Here is a 19,181-nt window from a genome sequence, read left to right on the forward strand (position 1 = left end):
CTTTTTTTTTTCTCCAATGTGGTACATAGGTCCTGTAATATTAAGGAATGAAATGTTCCAGCAGCCTGGAGACTAAGCAAATTCTCTGTCAACTTCCTGCTGTAGCATTTGGGACTCCTCCATCCTTGCTCATAAAAAGACGATCCTCATCGTCAGTGTCCCAGATTTATAGTCGCAGGTGTGTCTGCTTCATGCCCAGTGTGATGACTCATTCTGCATCGGCTTGTTTGTGTGTATGTCTAACCACATCTTCATATTTCTTCTGATTTAATCTCAATTCAGCCAGTCAGACAGTGAGGTCAAAAGGAGATGAGATGTTCAAAGATTTGCGGTGAGTATTGCCTCGCCGCCATCCTTCAGGGTCAGGCTCTTTATCTGGCTTTACTGAGAGCTGAATAAAGATTTTCAACAAGCCTACTTTACATTCTTTGAACAGAGGGCAGTTTTGACATTGGTAACATACCCTTGGCTCTCCATGTCAGGAAAAGTTTTTTGTGGATCTGAACTCAAACAATTCCCACTCATGCGCTGGGTTCAAATGAGGGTGCCTTGGTGGACGCTGCTCTGTTGGGACTGCACATTTACACAGACTCACACAGAGCCTTTTAATTTGGAGCTTTCATTTGGGTGAAGCTGAAATAGTGCTGACCCTAGGTGTCCTCATTAAGTCTGCTTCAGGCAGCAGCGAGCAGGGAAAGCATACAGACCCACACAGTAATAACACCTACATTTTATAACAAAATGCAATACAGTGATAAATAATACATTATAGAGCATATCATATTCTATATATAGCTGTGAGGGTGTTTTTTCTGAAGCTTGCTTTAAATGGTTTATGGTGCAGTATTCAGAAGGGAGGCATTGCAGTAATTCTACATCTTGAGAATGTTTAAAACTTAATAACAAATAACATTCCATACACTCATAGAATGGGTAAAAAACATAAGCAGAATGTACCGTCATGTTCAGAAAGTTAGAATATTATTAAAAGGTTCATAAATAAATAAAAATAGCTACCGCAAAAAAAGATAGCAGTTTTAATGACCAACACAATATTTGAAAAACATCTTCAATGACAATTGTGCGATAAACCAGCACTTTTGTTCCTCTTTAAAGGAACGTTGTGTATTTTTCTGAGTCAACGCTGCTATATTCCTCAGCTTTTCTCAACTAGGTTTACAGAAATGTACATTTTCCTGAGACTTTCAGCTGCAATGAGACTGGTTTCTCTAGTCAGTCTGTTTCTGTGCTATGATATGCTTTTTCTGTTCGAATAGGTTGCTTGTGAAGTGTGTTAGAGAGTGGATTTTGTCTCTGTAAACATGCGCTTTCAACATCAGCACACAGAGACTGTCAAACGGCAAACTTCAATGACTATGAATGCATTATGTGAATGCACGCGCCTCATTGATCCATCAGGGAGCCTTGGGAACCTTTTCCATGTCTCAGTTTACCTCCATCTTTTCTCACAGGACGATATCAATGTCACTGGCACCCCCTCAGCTCCTCCTCCACTTCTCTGCGCTCTTTCTAGTTGTAAGTAACCTGTAGAGCCTCTCTTTTACAGGCGCACCTGTTGTAATTGTCCAAAGTACCAGCACTCAGCGACAGGCAGAGTGAATCACGTCTTACCAATCCATTTGAATGCATTTGACATCTCAGGTTTCTATTATTTAGCTTCTAAAGAATGAAATGACGTAGGTGTACAGCCTCCAGGTCTGGAGACTCAACAGTTCATGGCTGGATCTGTCAGCTTGTGAATGAGTGGATTCCTAACAGGCTGCAATATTTGCATACTCTGCCGTGTAGGTCAGAATGCATATATTAAACCACGCAGGCCTGCATAAATATATACACAAATATTTTCAGCAAAATTTGTCATGCTGACTGATTTGTCAATTGCTGTTGTTAAATTGTGTTAAAATTAATTAACGTTTATGAAAACAAAAATGCATACAAATTAGGATCTTTGTTCCACATTGTATGTAAACATTCTGACATGCAATTTCTTTCAAAAGTATTCACTCTGAACTTCTTCCCAGTTTGTGGCATTTTAACTACCTGCCTTAAGGTATTTTATTTGAATTTTATGTGAAAGATCAATTTAAAATAGCAAGGAGTTGTGTAGGGAAATAACAATATTGGGTTTTCATTTTGTTTTTCAACAAAAATGTAAAATATACATTCATTCCCTTTCATACTGACACCTGTCAATAAAATCTAGTATAACCATTTGCCTTCAGGAATGGCCTATCGAAGTCCACATGTGTTTAATTCGATCCTAAAATATTTACAGCTGTTCTGTGAAGGAACATTTATGAACAATCAACATCATAAAGACCAAGAAACCTGGCTGACAGACAGAAAGCTGTGGAGACTTCAAAAGCAGACTTAAATAAAACAATATCTCAAGCTTTGAAGTCCTCTAAACACCATTCTACACATCATTCTAAAATGGAAAGAGTATGACACAACTGCAAACTTTTCGAACAAAACAAGACTGTTTTCGTACAGTATTTCTAAGAATATGAAGAACTATGTATAATTTTCTTTTCACTTCACAATGATGTGCTTCTTTAACCCTCCTGTTATGTTCCGGGTCAAATTGACCCGTTTTAAAATTTACAAATTAAAAAAAAAAAAATATAAGCATTTTTTTTGCATGAAACGTTTTCTATTTGTCTTAATAGGTGCACTCTAGACATAAGTTGAAAATTTATTCATTTTACACATTTGTACCAAACCCTAGGTCTACTTTTTACATCGATACTGTTCGGGTCAATTTGACCCGGCAGTCAGGTTAAAGTGCAAAAAAAGATTTTAAAATGTCCAATTCTATATGTTTCCTTGCAGTTATGAACCATATTTCACCACACACACACACACACACGCACCCCCGCAACCACACACACACAAGCCCACTTTCTCACTATTCTCTTTACTTCACTAGGAAACTGCGAGAAAGCAGGTGTTCACACAACCTTTGACGGGAATCTTTTCTGTTCCTGTGGACAAACTCCACCCACCCTGAGTGGACACTCAGCAGAAGTGGAGGAAAACATAAATACTCTCTGCATGACTCATTTATCTTGATTTTAATCAGCGGGTCAATTTGACCCAGAACAGTATGTGTGTCTCAAGTTCAATTATAAAGATCACCCTTTGGTAAAAAAAAAAAAGTATAATATAAAATAATTTACCAAAGGTCAACTTCAAGGAAATTATTGTTTTTTTGTGTCTAGGTTTTTTTCAGTGGACATTAAAAATCTAAATTCCATTTTTTATGTCCAAATGAGTAAATGAGCAGGTTGTCGTCATTGATCCTTAATTTCTGAGAAATAATAAAACATCATTGCACAAATATTGATTGAAATGGTTAGTATTGGAGTTAATAATCAGATACAAAAATGTTTTGGAGGAATTTTTTGGTTTCTGACACTATTGCATGATTAAACACTCCCTGGGTCAAATTGACCCACGAACATTTTTGCTGTACCCTAGAAACGAACATAACAGGAGGGTTAAGTAGGTTTTCAGCATAAACTCTAAGAAAATAAACTGAGATTTGTGGTGATAAAATGCGATAAAATTCAAGAGATGTTAAGATTTTTGTAAGACACTTTATATCAGAACTTGCCTATGCAATTACATATAATGATCCTAAGTCTAAGGTTGTAATTTAAAGAAGAAAACAGTTAAAAAGGGTATGAGAACTTTAGGAAGGCAATTTATATATTCCAGTGAAGTTATTGATTTGTCTTTCACTTAGAAAAGTTCTCAATCTTCCAAATAAAGGCTACCGAGTTACATGGTGAAGGAGGTGGCACAATCCAGCAGCCTGCATGCGACAGATGGCGTCAGACATTAAGCGCAGAGTGTCAGTTTGTGTTTGTGTGTCTGTGTGGGCAACAGTTGGGTCTTGGAGTGAGTGTGTTATTGACAGCTGTCACCTTCTCCATGAGCTGGCGGAGCTGCCTGCTGCGTGGGTCGCGGTTACACATGTTCTGGGCTGGTGCGACCACGGTGCAGATACACTTCCCATCTGCGTCCTGTGCTGAGCTGTAGATCTGCCAGCCTTCCTCTGGGCTGGGGTAAAGAGCCTGCAGAAACGCACATAAATGTGAGACCAAGCAGAGGAAAAAAAAAAGGATTGCTTCTGTTGTTTTTTTTTTCTTTCTTTTTTAAAAATCTATGCTGACAGACATTTCAAAATGTATAAGGGTAGGCGAGATGATTTAATTCTGCCAGCATTATTCAAAATAAATCTGAAGTATGTCCCCTTATAAAATATTTCCAAGGCAGTGGGTTTATTCATTACTTGAAAGTCTTGTAGAAATCTTATGGGAATAAAGAATACCTTTGATATGCTTCATTTCAAGATTAGCTGTGCTCAATCTGTCACCATCTAAGCTGGGAGGTTCCATCTTGCCAGATGTATTTTTTCTTTGTAAAAATCAATAAAACAAACAATTTTTCCAAACATAAAATGAGCGAATGGCAATCAACTCCTCGTAAATACTTAAATTCACTTGGTATCAAATGTTAGTTTTTATCAAAAAGCAACAGAGAAAAAGTGAATAAAGAAATTGACAGAGGTGCTGCTCACAGCAGTGAAACACCAGAGGAGAGCACTGGGGCCTGGACGAGTTACAAAGAAGATAAGAGAGAGAAAGAAAAGAGATTTGTGTGTAGATCAAGATAAGACAAGCAGATTGACAGAAGATGCACAAAGGGATAGGAAAAACGGAAAATATGGCAAGACTGAAATACAGGAATAAAAAAGAAGGATTAGGCCAGGCTGTTGAAGGCTGAGCATCTAATAGGTTTGGACAGAGAAGGGAAATGGAGCTGTTCAGGATCAATAATGCAGCCCCTTACCAGGGGAGGAGGGTTGAGACTAAAAGGATGGATGTCTCTTTCAAACTAATCCAATCAAAAGTAGTGCATTGCGGTCACAAGCACACCAGCACATGCATACAGGCTCGGCTCTGTCAATTGTTCATTCACAGTAAATTCCAACTCCACGACATGAAGTCAGCACATAGCTAAATGTAATAACAGAAAGCACAATGCGTTTTTTTTGTAGCAAAATTAAAAACCTATTCGAATAAGTGAAACTAAAAGCCATTCTGTGGTTGTAGGCCACACACATTTTCTCTCTTCAAGCAGGATTGGGCTATGCCGCGGTTTCTTTGGGTCGGGCAGGTTCAGATTAAAATGTCTTGGAGAACAGGTGGTGTGCGGGGGTGCGCGTGTGTGTGTGATTGGAGTTTAAAGTACCAACCACCCTGGAAGCAAATGTGCTGACTGACACATTGTGTCATTCCTACTAATCCCCTGACACCCCACCTTCTCCCTTCTTCGTTCTCAAAGAACAAGCTGATCTTAAATTTAACAAGCTCTAAAGTGAGCCATGGTTGCAGATATCGGAGTTACCTTTATCTTCTCCAAACCATGTAGCGATGGCATTTTGCTTGTACGTCTTTTCATTCTTTATTACCTTCAGAATACCCGGTGCATACTAAGTAGACTTATGACATTTCCAGATGAATGTTTCTAGTTTTAATTAATCAGGGGTAATATTCCATTCATACAGCATTACAAATATATGCTGGTAATATTTCAGAGTGACTGAATATCTAATTCCATGAGGAAAAACTCATTGTGAGACTTTTGAACCATAGGCGTAAACAAACCAATGCAATATTTCGGTATTGATGCAGATTTGTGTCATCAGACCGACAATGAGTTATACAGATTTCTTTTCCCCCATCAGTTCCAAATTTTCTTATTTCCTCCTTTTTGTTGTAAACAATGGGATGTCGTATGTAGAGGAAAACTGAGGCCTTCAGCAGCCAGAGCTGAAGGGCAGCCAAGACAAAAGAGGCTGAATCTCACCCAATTTATTTCCTCTGGGTCTGATAGTCTATTTCATTCAGCTATTGTCAGGGGGATGGGATACAGGGTTTTCTCTTGTACCCGATTCCCTCTACACATCATACTCAATCTGTCAGATATTTGGATACATACACATTTGTTTCACTATATTTCTTGGGTCTGGAAAACAAATTAAACCAGAGCATAAGCTGTGAAGTGGTGGGCATGTTCAAGCTCTACTTACTCTTCAGGTTATAGAGGTTAAACTTCTTGATCTTTTTAAGAAATTATTAAAATATTATTACTTAATACTCATCATGATCATTGCCATAAGACCTTCTAGAAGATCCATTTGATATTGGTGTGGAAAAATAACCTGTAAACCATAAAAAATACAAATAATATAGATATTAACATGCCATAAATGCAATAAATATTATTTTTGATCACAAAAATAATAATTTATTAAGGCGACTGAGGTTTAAAATTTGGTAATATGGTAAAATCTCAGGTCAATGCAGTAACTTTGGGTTGTATTTTGAAAATGAAACTTATTGGATGATGGGGTTAAGATTCAAATATGTGTCAAAAATCAATGAACTCAATGAGCACATGGGAACATTTTTGAAACTTTTGATTTGAAATTTATTTCTGTAACAATTCCTGTTACAGAAATACTGTATCTGTGTGTAGATACACAGATGCAGAAGCAGTAGATATACCCCTTAATCAATTTACATGCATTCCTGATTGGAGAGTAATTTGTGTGTAGATACACAGATGCAGAAGCAGTAGATATAAACCTTTATCAATTTACATGCATTCCTGATTGGAGAGTAACACATACATTAAGAGATGCAGATGGAATTGCAGCTACATTAACAATCAAAATCCAGGAGCATTTGTTAGTAAATTCCTTCATTTGTAATACGTTCCATTGCAGAGCTGCAGTCTGCCATTAATGGCTGCTAGACTGCTGCTCATGTGCTGCTGATTGTGAGGTGCAGTGAGCACAATGGCCTCTCATTATAGACTGTATCCTGCAGTGTTAACAGGTGGAGGCTAACCATACTCAAATTGCAGAAACCACTAAGGCAACTCATTCTGTCCACATGTGCAGTCGTTAAGCAAACAATCCTATATCCAAACATGTAAAAGGCACCTATTCAAATATTCAGTTTCACTTCAAATGAACTTGAATGGATGCGGAGGTGTACGCCACATTTTAATTTCTTTAAATCCCAGAGGGAGGAGAAGTTTGTGTCAAAATGACTTTGCTTTTACAAATTGCACAGCATAAATGGTTTGTAGTACTAATATCAACAGGAGGGATTTCAGCTTAAATTGTGATACTCTGCTTGCCAACATGTTTCTGCTCTTCTTACTTAAGGGAGATTTCACTGTAACTCATCTTTCCCCCTTCATCATTAATATTTCATAAATGCTGGGCTGAAATTAAGAGCCTATTTGAATCACTTCCAATTTCATTACCACCCACCTATCCATTCTGCTCCAACTTTCTCATTCTCATTGCTGTTAGAAAGCAGGATGGAAGAGGTAATTCCAAAATGCAAATGTCCCTATATGCTTTGTGCCTTTTTGAAAGTAGATCGCTATATGAAATCTTATAAGCATTAGATTTCTCAGGGTACAAATGAACTTGATTTTCAACACTCGCTTTGCATTTATGTAAATTTGATTAAGTTCTCTCTTTGCAACAATGAATGGCTCATTGGCATTTGTTCATTTAGGAGATTCATGCTCCCTACAGCCAGCAACATACCTCATTAATGTTGCAAAAGTGAATTTCCGATATCCACTGGCATTAGAAATATTTTAAGGATATACAGAGTAAACTGGCGTGAAAATAATGTTACGAACCAAATGTTGAATACAATGGTCCCATTTAACTTGCCATTATGTTGTAAATAGTTCGGTGGATAATCTCCTCATCAAAGAAAGACAATTTCAGCAGAGAATTGTCATCTAGTTTATTGTCCCAGAAATTCAACCACTACCTCTGAGAGATGATAAAGAATCTCTCACAGGTATAGGCAGTCTATTATAGAGACTGTGTGACAGCGCATTAAAGAAGACAAAGGAATGAAAACAAAAATTCAAAAGCCACACATGAAAAATTAAAACGGGACTTGGGATTATGACTTGGGATTCCCTTTTTGTGCTTCAAATTAGACACACTCTGGGATAAAGCCTTATCATCCACAGCTGGCAAACCTCAAGCTCCCAAGAGAAAAACGAGTAAAGCAGGAGATACTGATATAGTCAGAAAAGGAGGAGCTGTCAGAGAGGACAAAAAGAGATCATATTTCGCCTAGCTTTATTTAAATGTTGCCAAGTTAAGATGCTGAGTGACAACTTAAGGTGAATTTCAGCTGACTTAGGTTAAAATGATATCAAGCATTTCTCTCTTGTTTTTCTTATGATCCAGAAAGAAGGGTCTAATTTCACATTGTCATTTGCTTTGGTAACAATCTAGTTTTAGAAGAAAACATTGAGAAATTCAGTTCCCATGTTACTTCCTAACCTGAGAAATAATTCCAGACAGAAACTTAAAAATCCCTATTTTGTTGCTGACTACAAAAGTTCAGAGAGATTATCCAATTAGACATTCAAGCCGCTGGTATCGCTGTCGACTTGCAATATAGACTTCCTCTGGCGTTTCATTAGACCGACCCAGGAGCTAGCTGCTGCAAAGCCAGAGTTAAATGAGATCATAAATCTGCAGATCCTTACTTTATGAGCATGACGGCAAGTCTATTATAACTTTCATGAGCACTAGGCTGAAGGGGCAAATGTTAGAAGCAAGTTCTGAGATATGAGCGAGAGCTGACCGTGACACTGAATGCATCACATCTGAAGAATTGCCGCACCAGAGAGGAGGGACATTGTTAGGAAAAGGGCGTTGGATCAGCATGGAGAGGGACCGGAATAATGAGAATGCAAGAGGAATCAAAGAGACACTCTGAAGGCTAGGATACTCAGAACTACTAACTGAAGTGTGTAATCTCACTCCTTCTTTAATTTCCATTTTTCATTGCCAACATTTTTTTATCCATGCTCTGCAGCTTCTATGTATTTTACTCTTTACAAATTTCAGAAGCATTAACTTCTCAGTACTTGTTGGCAACAAAGCTGACTCATCTGTCTTTGCCACACACCGCTCAATTGCGTCTGTCCTGCAGCTAAGCAATCACATCTCATTTTTCTAATTTGCAGCTCACTGCTGAATTGACTATATATAAATAAACATGAAAATACACAGCCCCACTTGAAGCAAACAATATGTCAGTCTTCAATGCACCAGCCAGCTGCTGGCCTTTAAAATAAAACTCAATGAAGTTTCTCTTCGGAGTCCCTAGTCTCTTCTGCTTCCAAGGAAAACCGATTACCACAATCAGCGCAGCGTGGTTGCCAGTCAATAATATGACTCATAAACTCATCGTGCCCCCGCCTGCCTTACATTTACACCCACTCCATCAATCCTGCGACTGCCATCGCTCTGAACGGCATCCTGCTTTCTTCCCATCTGCTGCATCTGACTTGTTCCAGTCCAGATCACACCTGAAAGGCAGCAGTGCTGGGCATCAAGTCCACCAAGTGTTTTGTTTTCCTAAGTTGGCAGCAGAGTTGGAGAGGTAGGAGAAAATGACATCCACAACTGCTCCGCAATTTCCAAAGAGTCGTAGCAACTTCACTCTGTTTTAAAGCTCGATCCCAGCATGCCAGGTGTCCCGGTAAAAAGCGTTTGGCATCTGCTATGGCGTTACACGGGAACAAGACAGCTTTATCACATCATCTGCTGCTGGAAGACGGAGGCAAGGGTTTGTGTGATAAAACACTGAATAAACTGTTAAATTACAGTCACTGCTGTAAATATGGATTGCAGGATTGTGTAAACTGATAAATGGCTGCTCAATGGAGCAATAATCTCCATAGCTAATTTTAGAATGTTTTAATGATGTTAAATATTGATCATTAAATAATAATTAATGTTGCCAATAACCTAGTTGTTTACACATAGTTAACATAGCCAATGTATTTAGTATGCTATCATTGGTATCATTGGTTTTAACCAATGTTCTGGCTCTAAAACCTGCTTTGCAGTAAGTAGACATAAAAAAAAAAACATCTGTCAGAACCTGGACTTAAAAAAAATACATGGCTAAAAGCATAAAGGTAAAAGTAATGTGCACAAATAAAAACCCTTCAACCAGTGTTTAATCTTTAATCCATAGCCAAGGATTGCTCTTAACTATCTACTTGATGAGATCGCTTGGTGGGTGTGATAAAGTTTATAGCTTTAACATCCAGACAGAGACTGTCTGACTGACCCCAATCAGATTCAGAGTCCTGGCTCTTTGTAAACTGCCATTATTTGTTGCCTTCTCCCAGTTAATGGTGAGAATACTTAAGACAACCTTGTGTCTCAAAGAGTTTCTACCCTGGATAGAAACAAACAAAGATGTACTGCTCCTCTGTCTTTCGTTGCAGTGCTCTGGGGATTCGACTGCGGCACAACGGTGATTTATTCATCACTGCATTTCACACACATTCCTGAGGTTATTTCAAAACAAACTATAATTGAGTGGTAAACACAGTCAGACCTAACTTTCTTCTCTGCTGAATATGTTTAGAGTATCAGTTGCTTGCTTCTTGATCCTTAATGATGCAAAACCTTAACCCACATTTCTTAAGCTGGGTGACTGAGATCAAACAAAAATATATTTCTCTTCATTTGAGTCAGTCATTCAATACTTGTAGCAACATTTAAGCCCAAAACAGGGAAACAGGGTATAGGGAAGAATAGGGATAAGGTGAAAGGTCTAAGGATGAAAGAGGGTGGAGTAGCAAAAACCTGAAGAATGGGTGAACTAGGTATAAATACGCTGCTTTGGAAATTAGAGGAGTGATTTTGGGCATGACCCTACCTCTGATTCTAAGTTAACATGTAAACTTCACTTAATGAGGAATTTAATATGATATTCTGAAAAAGTATCTACCCACACTCTGTTCTTACTTTTTGTCAGACATGTTTCAGATCATCAGATTAAGTTAAGGTAATATGAGTAAATGTAAAAAATAAGTTTAAAATAAAGGTTTAGTTTAAAGAGAAAAAAGCTAGCCAAAGTAACCTGGTGAACTGAAAAAAGTAATTGCCCCTTAAACCTCATAACTGCTTGAGTCACTGTAGATGGAACCAAACATTTGCAATTACTGGCAAGGAGTCTATTTAAAATTCTAATTAATTTCTGAACTTTGACTAGAGCCTCCATTTTGTGCTAGTTTCTTTTTTTCTGTGATTCAAAGGTGTGATTTGGTCACTTTGGGTCATCGGCTTGCTGCATATCCCAACCTATCCCAAAACATGTGCATAAGGTCACATGGATTGATTGCTGGGCCTTCTGATTCAGGATTTTCTAGTCGAGAGCAGACTTCATGGATCCATCAATTATAACAGGTTATTCACATTCTGAAGCAGAAAATTGGCCCAAGGTCATCATACTACCACCACCATAATTGTGGTGGTGTGAGTGCGGATAATTACTTACTCGTATAGAGCAGTATTAATTCAAATAGTCTTTATCTTAATGATTTAAACTTTTTTTGGTTTTCTTTATGCTCTCTTTGAAGAGAACAGAAGAAATCTGAGGGTTTACAGGATCTAAATGTGCATCTGGGCATCCAGACATTTGCTGCTCTCAGTGCCATTGCAGAAAGGCAAATAAATAATCAGTCAGCTCTGTTCTTTAATCAGCTGGTTCAAGCACAGGCACAGCAAACAAGAGAAGCAGACTTTGAAAATAGCTCTTAGCAGGAACAGTGGAGAAAGAAGCGAGCATGTGTGCCAGGATAGGGAGTAGCCATGTAACAGCCACTGGCATGCTACGAAGACAGCGTCACAAGAAAGCAGCCCGATTATCTTTGATTGTAGCTCTAAACATTTTGTGATTCATCCTGCTTCTTAGATCATCCCAGGCAAATGTCTCATTAATAGTGATGGAAATTTGAAACGACTCTTTAAATTAATGTTTCATACACCGCCATTGTGTAGTGTCACAAAGCCAATACATTTTCAGTCACAGCAATATTTTACAATGCAATTGCATCAAACTTTTCTTGGGTTAATGAAACTTTTAACTGCATAGGAGCAATTTTATTTTGCTATTGGTTGTGTTGTGGATATACTCCGAAGCAAAAATATTCATTGGTGATGATGTATGATAATTAATTTTAAGTCTTTTCAAATGTAAGTGGTAAGGCTTCTGAGCCTGGGTTGCAAAGCCTACATTATTTGCATTCTATACAGAAAATTGTGCATAGAAAACAACCTCAAATGATAATTTGACTGTGAAGATGCTGCAGGGAAAGGTGTGGGCTTAGCAGGATTGTGGAAGATTTTTTTTTTTTGCTAAAAAAACATCTGAGCTATGTCTACAACTAAGAACAAATATGTCAGAGACTAACTTTTGTTTTCCAAAGATAGAAGGGAGATGTCAGATTTTTGGGGATGAAACTGTTCCACCTAATATTTCACGGCTGAATAAGGAGATATAAAAGTAGCAGATGGGTGTTTGGATAAAAAAAATAAAAATCTCATTAAACAGACGGACTTTCACCCTTGAGACACAAATGGCTCATCACAGAGAGATAGATTATATATCTGAACACATACACACACACAAATGCACACTCTTCTACAAATGTGCACAATTGCCTGCATAGACATATATCCAGATGGTCATACACCTCTTGGGATGTTCAATTTCTGTCATTTCAACGGATCTGGGCATTTGCCTAATGGCTAAGATGCCATAAAAACTCACTCAGCATAGAGGAAAATGCATTCATTAACACCAGATGAGCCCTGGAATATTGTAGTCCTGAATTAGCAAAATTAGACATTTGGATATAAAACCTGTGAGTAGAATCCTGAGATAAGATCAAATTTGTAAAAGTTCCTAAATTACTTGTAGGTCACAGATGCATTTTTTTTAAAAAAAAGAGACGAAGTACAAAGTGAGGGAATGCAGCACATTCAAATCTGTAAAATTGTCTCAAGTCTTTGCCACCCAACCCCTGAATATGAGCACCCTCTTTCCCACCCTGGAGCTGACTGACACACAGGATCAGCCTGAACATCAGTCAGGAGAGCTCTCCACCTCCCATCAGCCCCACATAGCCATATGATTTACCACATGGTTGCATTCTAAATCGCTCAGAAGCACAAACCGAATTCAACCTCATGATATTTGTATATCGGTTACGCTCGGTTGAAACAATGCTCTAACATTTTACGTCTAACTGCATCCTGTCTTAAATGACAAACCTCTGAGTCAGACTCTTGATCTAAGCTCAATCTGGAAAGTTCACCTCTAAAACCCTTCTTTAATTTCCTTTAGTTGAACATACAAGTCTCTTTTAACTTCTTTTTCTGTTTGTTGTGGCACTCATTTATTTGTATCATCTTCTCAATATCTTGTTTGGATTTCTCAGTGCATACATATGCAGCTGCATGAAGGAATTTAAATTGTACTCACACTAACAATCCTTTCTGAAGTGCCCCCTCTGGAGACGGTTGTCCCATTGAGTCCCACAAGAGAAGGCAGAGTCTGAGACATCCAGTTGGTCACCATGGCCATAGTGCTGAGCACCGCTCCGATCTTGAGCATGGGAACAGTCATTTTTTCTTCCTGTGGGGCCCGGCACAAACAGCCTGACAGCCAGCCCTGCCCTGCCCTAGCCTAGACCTCAGATCCAGTCAACCCACCCCCCTCCACCTCTGCTGCAAACAGCTTGGGGACGGTAACAAGCCAGTCAGCCTCTGCCCAGGTTAAACGGCAGCAAATCCCTCAGAATAAGTTAAGCACTACTATCTTATTTACACATCCCGGCTCATTGAGGCGGATGAGGCAGACACCGGTCAGAGAAGAGCAGTTCACATCCAACACCATCACATTGAGAGCCTTTCCTCTCAGATGAGGACTGCCTCAGCTTCCCTCCCACTTTCTCTCTCTCCACCCTCTCTCTTCCTCAAGATGCAGAGCTGCGCATTGGCTGCCTCTCCATCTCATCCCCTCCCAATCAGCCTCTGCTCTGTTTTTGCATGCGTGTATCCAGTCTTTCCCTTCCCTCTCTTTTTCTCTGACATTTGACTGTTGTTTTATGACTCACGTCTTGGTGTGTGTGCGTGTGCACGCGTGTGTATGTGCACGCTTGCATATGCGTGTCTGTAGATTGGAGAGAGAGACTGATTTCAGAGCGCTGATCTGTTCTCTATGCTATGTGACATGTGGGCGCCCAGGGCATCCAAGTGCCATCCTTTTCACAGTAGACTGTCCTGCAGTCTAATTACCCTGTCTGTGCAGAATGAAGGATACAGCGTGATAGATATGAAAGTTGAACAGCTGGTTTGGCATGGTATTAAAAATGAGAGAGATCCAGGTGCTTCTGCCTACTGCTGCCTGTGACAGCTCATCTATCTTTTGTGCTTCATGACAGTCTAGACGAGCCTGCAGTTGGCACAGTCACTGCCTGAACCATAATCATATTCTATCCATTCACTTTACGCCTTTGCTTTGCCATGTCATGACGAAATTACATAGCCTTATTCACTCACTCACAGTATTTTTACAGTATGAAAGTGTACTTGGAAGAATATTGAATATTTTTTTTTATCAATGAAAAGGAATCAGATTGAACCTTAAAACCAAACTTATGCGTAGGGTTCAGAATGATATATGCACTCTGTTTTGACATCCAATTTAGTTTTTTATGGTATAGATACAGTTCAGACACATTATAAATTATGTGAATACTTTATATATGGTAAAGGCCACTTCTGAGACTGACACTTAAAAGTTCCTTTTGGCTTATATCAGGAAAGAAATCAGATTTGTTTTGAAGTTCACACTGAGAGGAAATTTGAAATAAGAAACAAATGGGAAATGTGTGTTTCAAATATCTTGAGGTCTTTACCTAACTAAGATCTTTGGACAGGAAACTTTCCCCTGGCTGTGTCATTTTATGCTACCTAGACATTCGCACATAATGATGACAAAATGCTAAGACGAAAGCAGCAGGTCAGCTTGTTCTCTTGCTTTCTGCAGGGTCTGCTGACTTATTCACTTTGTCAGTCATGGGTGGGCAGAGAGCGTTGTGGAGTGACTGATATGGGTTCCTTTGAGCAGAGAAACGTTTTGGTGCTCAAAGTGGAAACTTCAGCTCACTTGCTTGCTCCCGCTGAATGCTTTTCTATTTTTGCTTCAACACTGCCCCCCAGTGGTTAGCAGCAGTACTGCAAATAAAAACTCCACATTTGAGATGACTACTGCCTTTAGTTGAGCGAGAAATAATCTTTTTCAAGAGACATATCTCTGACGTTACAAAAATACTGCATGAGGAAAAACTTGAAGGGGGACAATTTAGAGACGGTAAAAAATTCTAATAGAACTTCAAGTGAGAACAGAAGAGTTATAATTGTGTTGAAAATCACAACAAAATATCAAATTCATGCCAATTTGCACAAATTCCCAGTGAGTTATTGTAACTGCAAAGTTCGAGCATTTTTGATGGAATTTGTTGAATTAAACCCGTTTTCTGTATACACTGAGGTACAATCTCGTGTTTTTCAGACTTTGCATTTTGTCGTCCTATATAGTTTTGCAGACCATCAGACACAATTTCATATCAGACTAGGACAACATGTGGAAATATTAACTCTTTTCAACTGAAGATTTTATTTATTAAGGTAAAAACAGCCTGACCAATGACAAAGTATAAATTTAAATCTAGTCCTTGTTAAATCTGGAATTGTATGTGATTACCTACAGTTTTTATTTCAGTATCAGTAATTGTACCCCAGTCTGATTGATACTTAAACAGCATCAAAAATGAGCTTAACCAGAACCTGTCTAACAGCAAGAGGTAGCCTAAAAGATTTAAAAAGCACCACACCATGTTGTGGTCTAAATAAACTTAAACAGGCAAGAAATGTGTGTATGTGCGTCCCTTTTTGACTGGCTTAAAACTTGTATAGCATTTCAGTATAGGTCAAATATAGTGGAGTGGAGTGAAAGTCCTGGGATGGTTTGCTGCTTTAGAACATAACTGATGGAACAATTAGTTCTGCTGTTTACCAGAAAATGCAGAAGGAAAAATATTCAGCAACCAGTTTGGGATCTAAAGCTCAGCTCAGCTTAAAGAGTCAATGTACCCAGAACAGCGTTGTTACTGTCAATCCTCACAAAAGTCTTGAAGACCCAGCTCTTCAGAGAGTATCTCCCACTGGAGCCTACTGCCACCTCCTCTGCACTTCTGTCAATGCCAGCATGCTGGTTAATCTCTAAGAAATCAACAAGAAAATGTTGCTAGATTTCAAGAAAAATAGCCTAAAAGTGTTGCAGATCCTCACTGGTAGTCTTCCTGCTTTGTAGTTTATTTTTATTTGACTTGATTTTCAACTGCATTCCTATGCTGTCATTTGAAAGTTGCTGTGGATAAAATATTCTACCAAATTCATAAACAGAAACAGAAACATAAGCTTGAAAGAAGATGTTGCAGCCAAGGGTCTCATGGCCAGCTATTAGATATAAGGGGGGGACAATAACTTCTTCACATAGGTCAGACTATGAGAAGTGAAGTCTGGATTTACTCAGGTTATCTAGGTCTAAGATGTAATTATCTGAAACATTTAAACTTTTTTTTTTTTTTTTTTTTAAAAAGCAAAAACAGAAAGAAAACCTCTAGATTAATACTGTTTTCACTGCACTATATTGAAATCTACATTTAAGGTGTCTGTGTGTGGGGGGAGGAGTGAGAAGGAGGGTCGGTTGTGAATATGTACAATAGTTACATTAAAAACAGTAAAAAAAAAAAAAATTACAACCTGCCATTGAGTGTTTTGGTTTACAAGGCTTGACTTCAATTATTTTTCCTAGCCCAGCACATAAAAAGAATGTAGTAATAGTCTTTTAATTTCACTGGGTGGCAGCAAAGATTTAAATATAGATGAAAACTTCCTTAAACATCGAATCTGTGTTTTGACAAACTTGGTCGGCTTTGACCATGGAAACTCAGTCTGGTTGCTGCTCATTATTGATCAGTGACCTTCAACAGTGCCTAGACTTGTGCTTATATTCATTGATTTACACCAGGAAGTTTATTTTTATAGTTACCATTTCGTAAACAGTAATCTGTTCTTAATATAAAAAAGGAAAGTACTGAAATTAATTATTCATCAGTTTTCAGACAATTTGCTGTTTGACATAAGCAGAGCAGCTTTCCCAATTTCTTAGTAAAAAGTTAGTATTGACATTTTCATAGTCAGAATAAGCCAAATAGCATGATTACATTCAGACCTTAAAACAGATAAATCATATTTGAACATTTGTAATATTTAGAAACAATGGGACAAAAGGGAAAAGAAAAAAAACTATTCATTATAAGTGATGTGAGCTTTCACAAGTACTACTTTATTGTCATTTTAATGTCGATGACTCTTTTTCCTGTGTAGGGCTGCTGGACTCTTTAAAATTCCCTTCACGCAGTGCAGGTCAGGTGTCATCTCCTTCAGACTGATAGACAAAAGAAAGGATGAGCGTAATGAAAGTATGATGAGGACAATCTGTCATAACTCAAGGAATTCAAGGCTCTGCCCATCGACTGACTAATCACTGAGGCTGCTGGCAGAACACACCATCATTAGATACCAGTCATAGAAGGAGCTAGCCATTTAACCTGAATTCAGTTAATACATTTTGATTAATCTTCCCAGCCAACCCATTTTTCAGCCTCACCTTAATAATTGGCCATCTAAATTTTCTCTGCTACACTGCATTTTCTATGAGCTCCATTTTTTTCTTTTTTGCTTTGTTCTCCTCAATTATTATAATTTTTTTTATTATTACTTTCCCTTTCTGCCTGCACAGGGCATTTTTTGACATGGTTCCTGTAGCAATGACTATAATATCACCAGCATTTTGCATCCTTTCTATTAACATCTTTGTTGATCATTTTTGCTCATATTCCTCTATACCTTATTTAACTTTGTAGCCTCATACCTATACAGGAATTTGCATCACACATAATTTTACATACACCTTTATATTTCCGTGTAATGCAGCTGCTTAGTGCTTCGACGTTCTGCAAGCAAGCATTGTTGTGTTTCACTCTACATACATCTAAAAATGTCTGATTTGCTCATTGCCTGGGGTGTGCTCTGTAAAGGACATTTTTAATCAGTTCAAATGGTGAAAATGCCCACCAACCACAGAAAAGGCAGCATTTGTGCACACCCATGGATGGCAGTAGAGTACTGCAGAGCCCTGAGGCCACCGGAACAAGCTCTGGGTGAGAAAGCAATACTCGGTCGCAGATAATACCAAGCACTCACCACATTGTCACTGGGCACAAAGGCACAACCGTCTACAAATTTAAAGCTATAATAAAGTAGCAAATTACACCTCAGCTAATAACACAAGTTAGCCTGACGCTGATTTTATTACAATAGATGAAGCACTGCAATGATAATACGAGGAGTGTGTCGGTGCTGAAAGAAGCCGCAGTCGTCTTGTTGTAGGAACACTGGCTATTTTTCTGAGTCATGATTAATTAATTAGCTGATGGACAAGGAGGCCCACGGCCTTCTAAATGCATTAAGATCAAAACAGTCCTAAACAAAGTGTGACCTCATTTCCATGGCAACTATTTAAATGGCATAAATAAACTGCGTTCTCAGGTTCAGATCAGAAGACACAATGGCTCTTTGAGCATTGAGTGTTGAATCTATTAATGGCTCCTGTGGGCCTTATACTGAAGACTTCATTTGAACCCTTATAGTGCACAGCCAGTAAGGCCACAGAAGGACTATAATGTAATCAATGGAAGCATGCATAATGAAGGGAGAACACATCCCTGCTAGATTATTCAGCTGTGTGCAATTACCACGAATGAAGTACGTCTTTCACACTCGGAGCCCAGAGGTGACTGACAGTATTTGACACACGACATTGTGAATGAGGCTTGCAGATTAAATATTAGAATTTCTTTATATAAGGTTAAATACCGTCAAATATTTTGAAAGTTTCTGTGGCAGAAAAAGTCACTGGGCTTAAAACAAAAAGTGATGTTTATGTGTCTGTGTTTGTGTGTGTAGCATCAATACTTGGAAATCATTGCTCTCTCTCCCTCCACTGAGCTGTGAAATGTCTACAGCAGTCTCTAATGGTGGCTACTACAGTGTTGTGTGAGTGACCTGAGTTGGACTGAGCTATGCATGTCATGGT

General features: G+C 38.5%; 1 protein-coding gene across 2 annotated transcripts in view; it reads right to left on the reverse strand.

The window, feature by feature from the left end:
• Positions 1-19,181, reverse strand: part of olfm2a (olfactomedin 2a) — a 46,093-nt gene that overhangs the window by 8,475 nt on the left and 18,437 nt on the right. Inside the window, exons 1-2 of one of the 2 annotated variants that reach the window (XM_032587170.1) lie at positions 13,437-13,878; positions 3,951-4,100 (exon numbers count right to left, since the gene is read on the reverse strand). In XM_032587170.1, coding sequence (XP_032443061.1) covers positions 3,951-4,100; positions 13,437-13,580 — 294 coding nt within the window. In that variant the 5' untranslated portion in view covers positions 13,581-13,878. Of the gene's footprint in view, positions 1-3,950; positions 4,101-13,436; positions 13,879-19,181 lie in introns of those variants that run through there. The other variant, XM_032587171.1, reaches the window with a different exon arrangement.

This window comes from Xiphophorus hellerii, chromosome 16 (genome assembly GCF_003331165.1).
Source record: "Xiphophorus hellerii strain 12219 chromosome 16, Xiphophorus_hellerii-4.1, whole genome shotgun sequence".
NCBI lineage: Eukaryota > Metazoa > Chordata > Actinopteri > Cyprinodontiformes > Poeciliidae > Xiphophorus > Xiphophorus hellerii.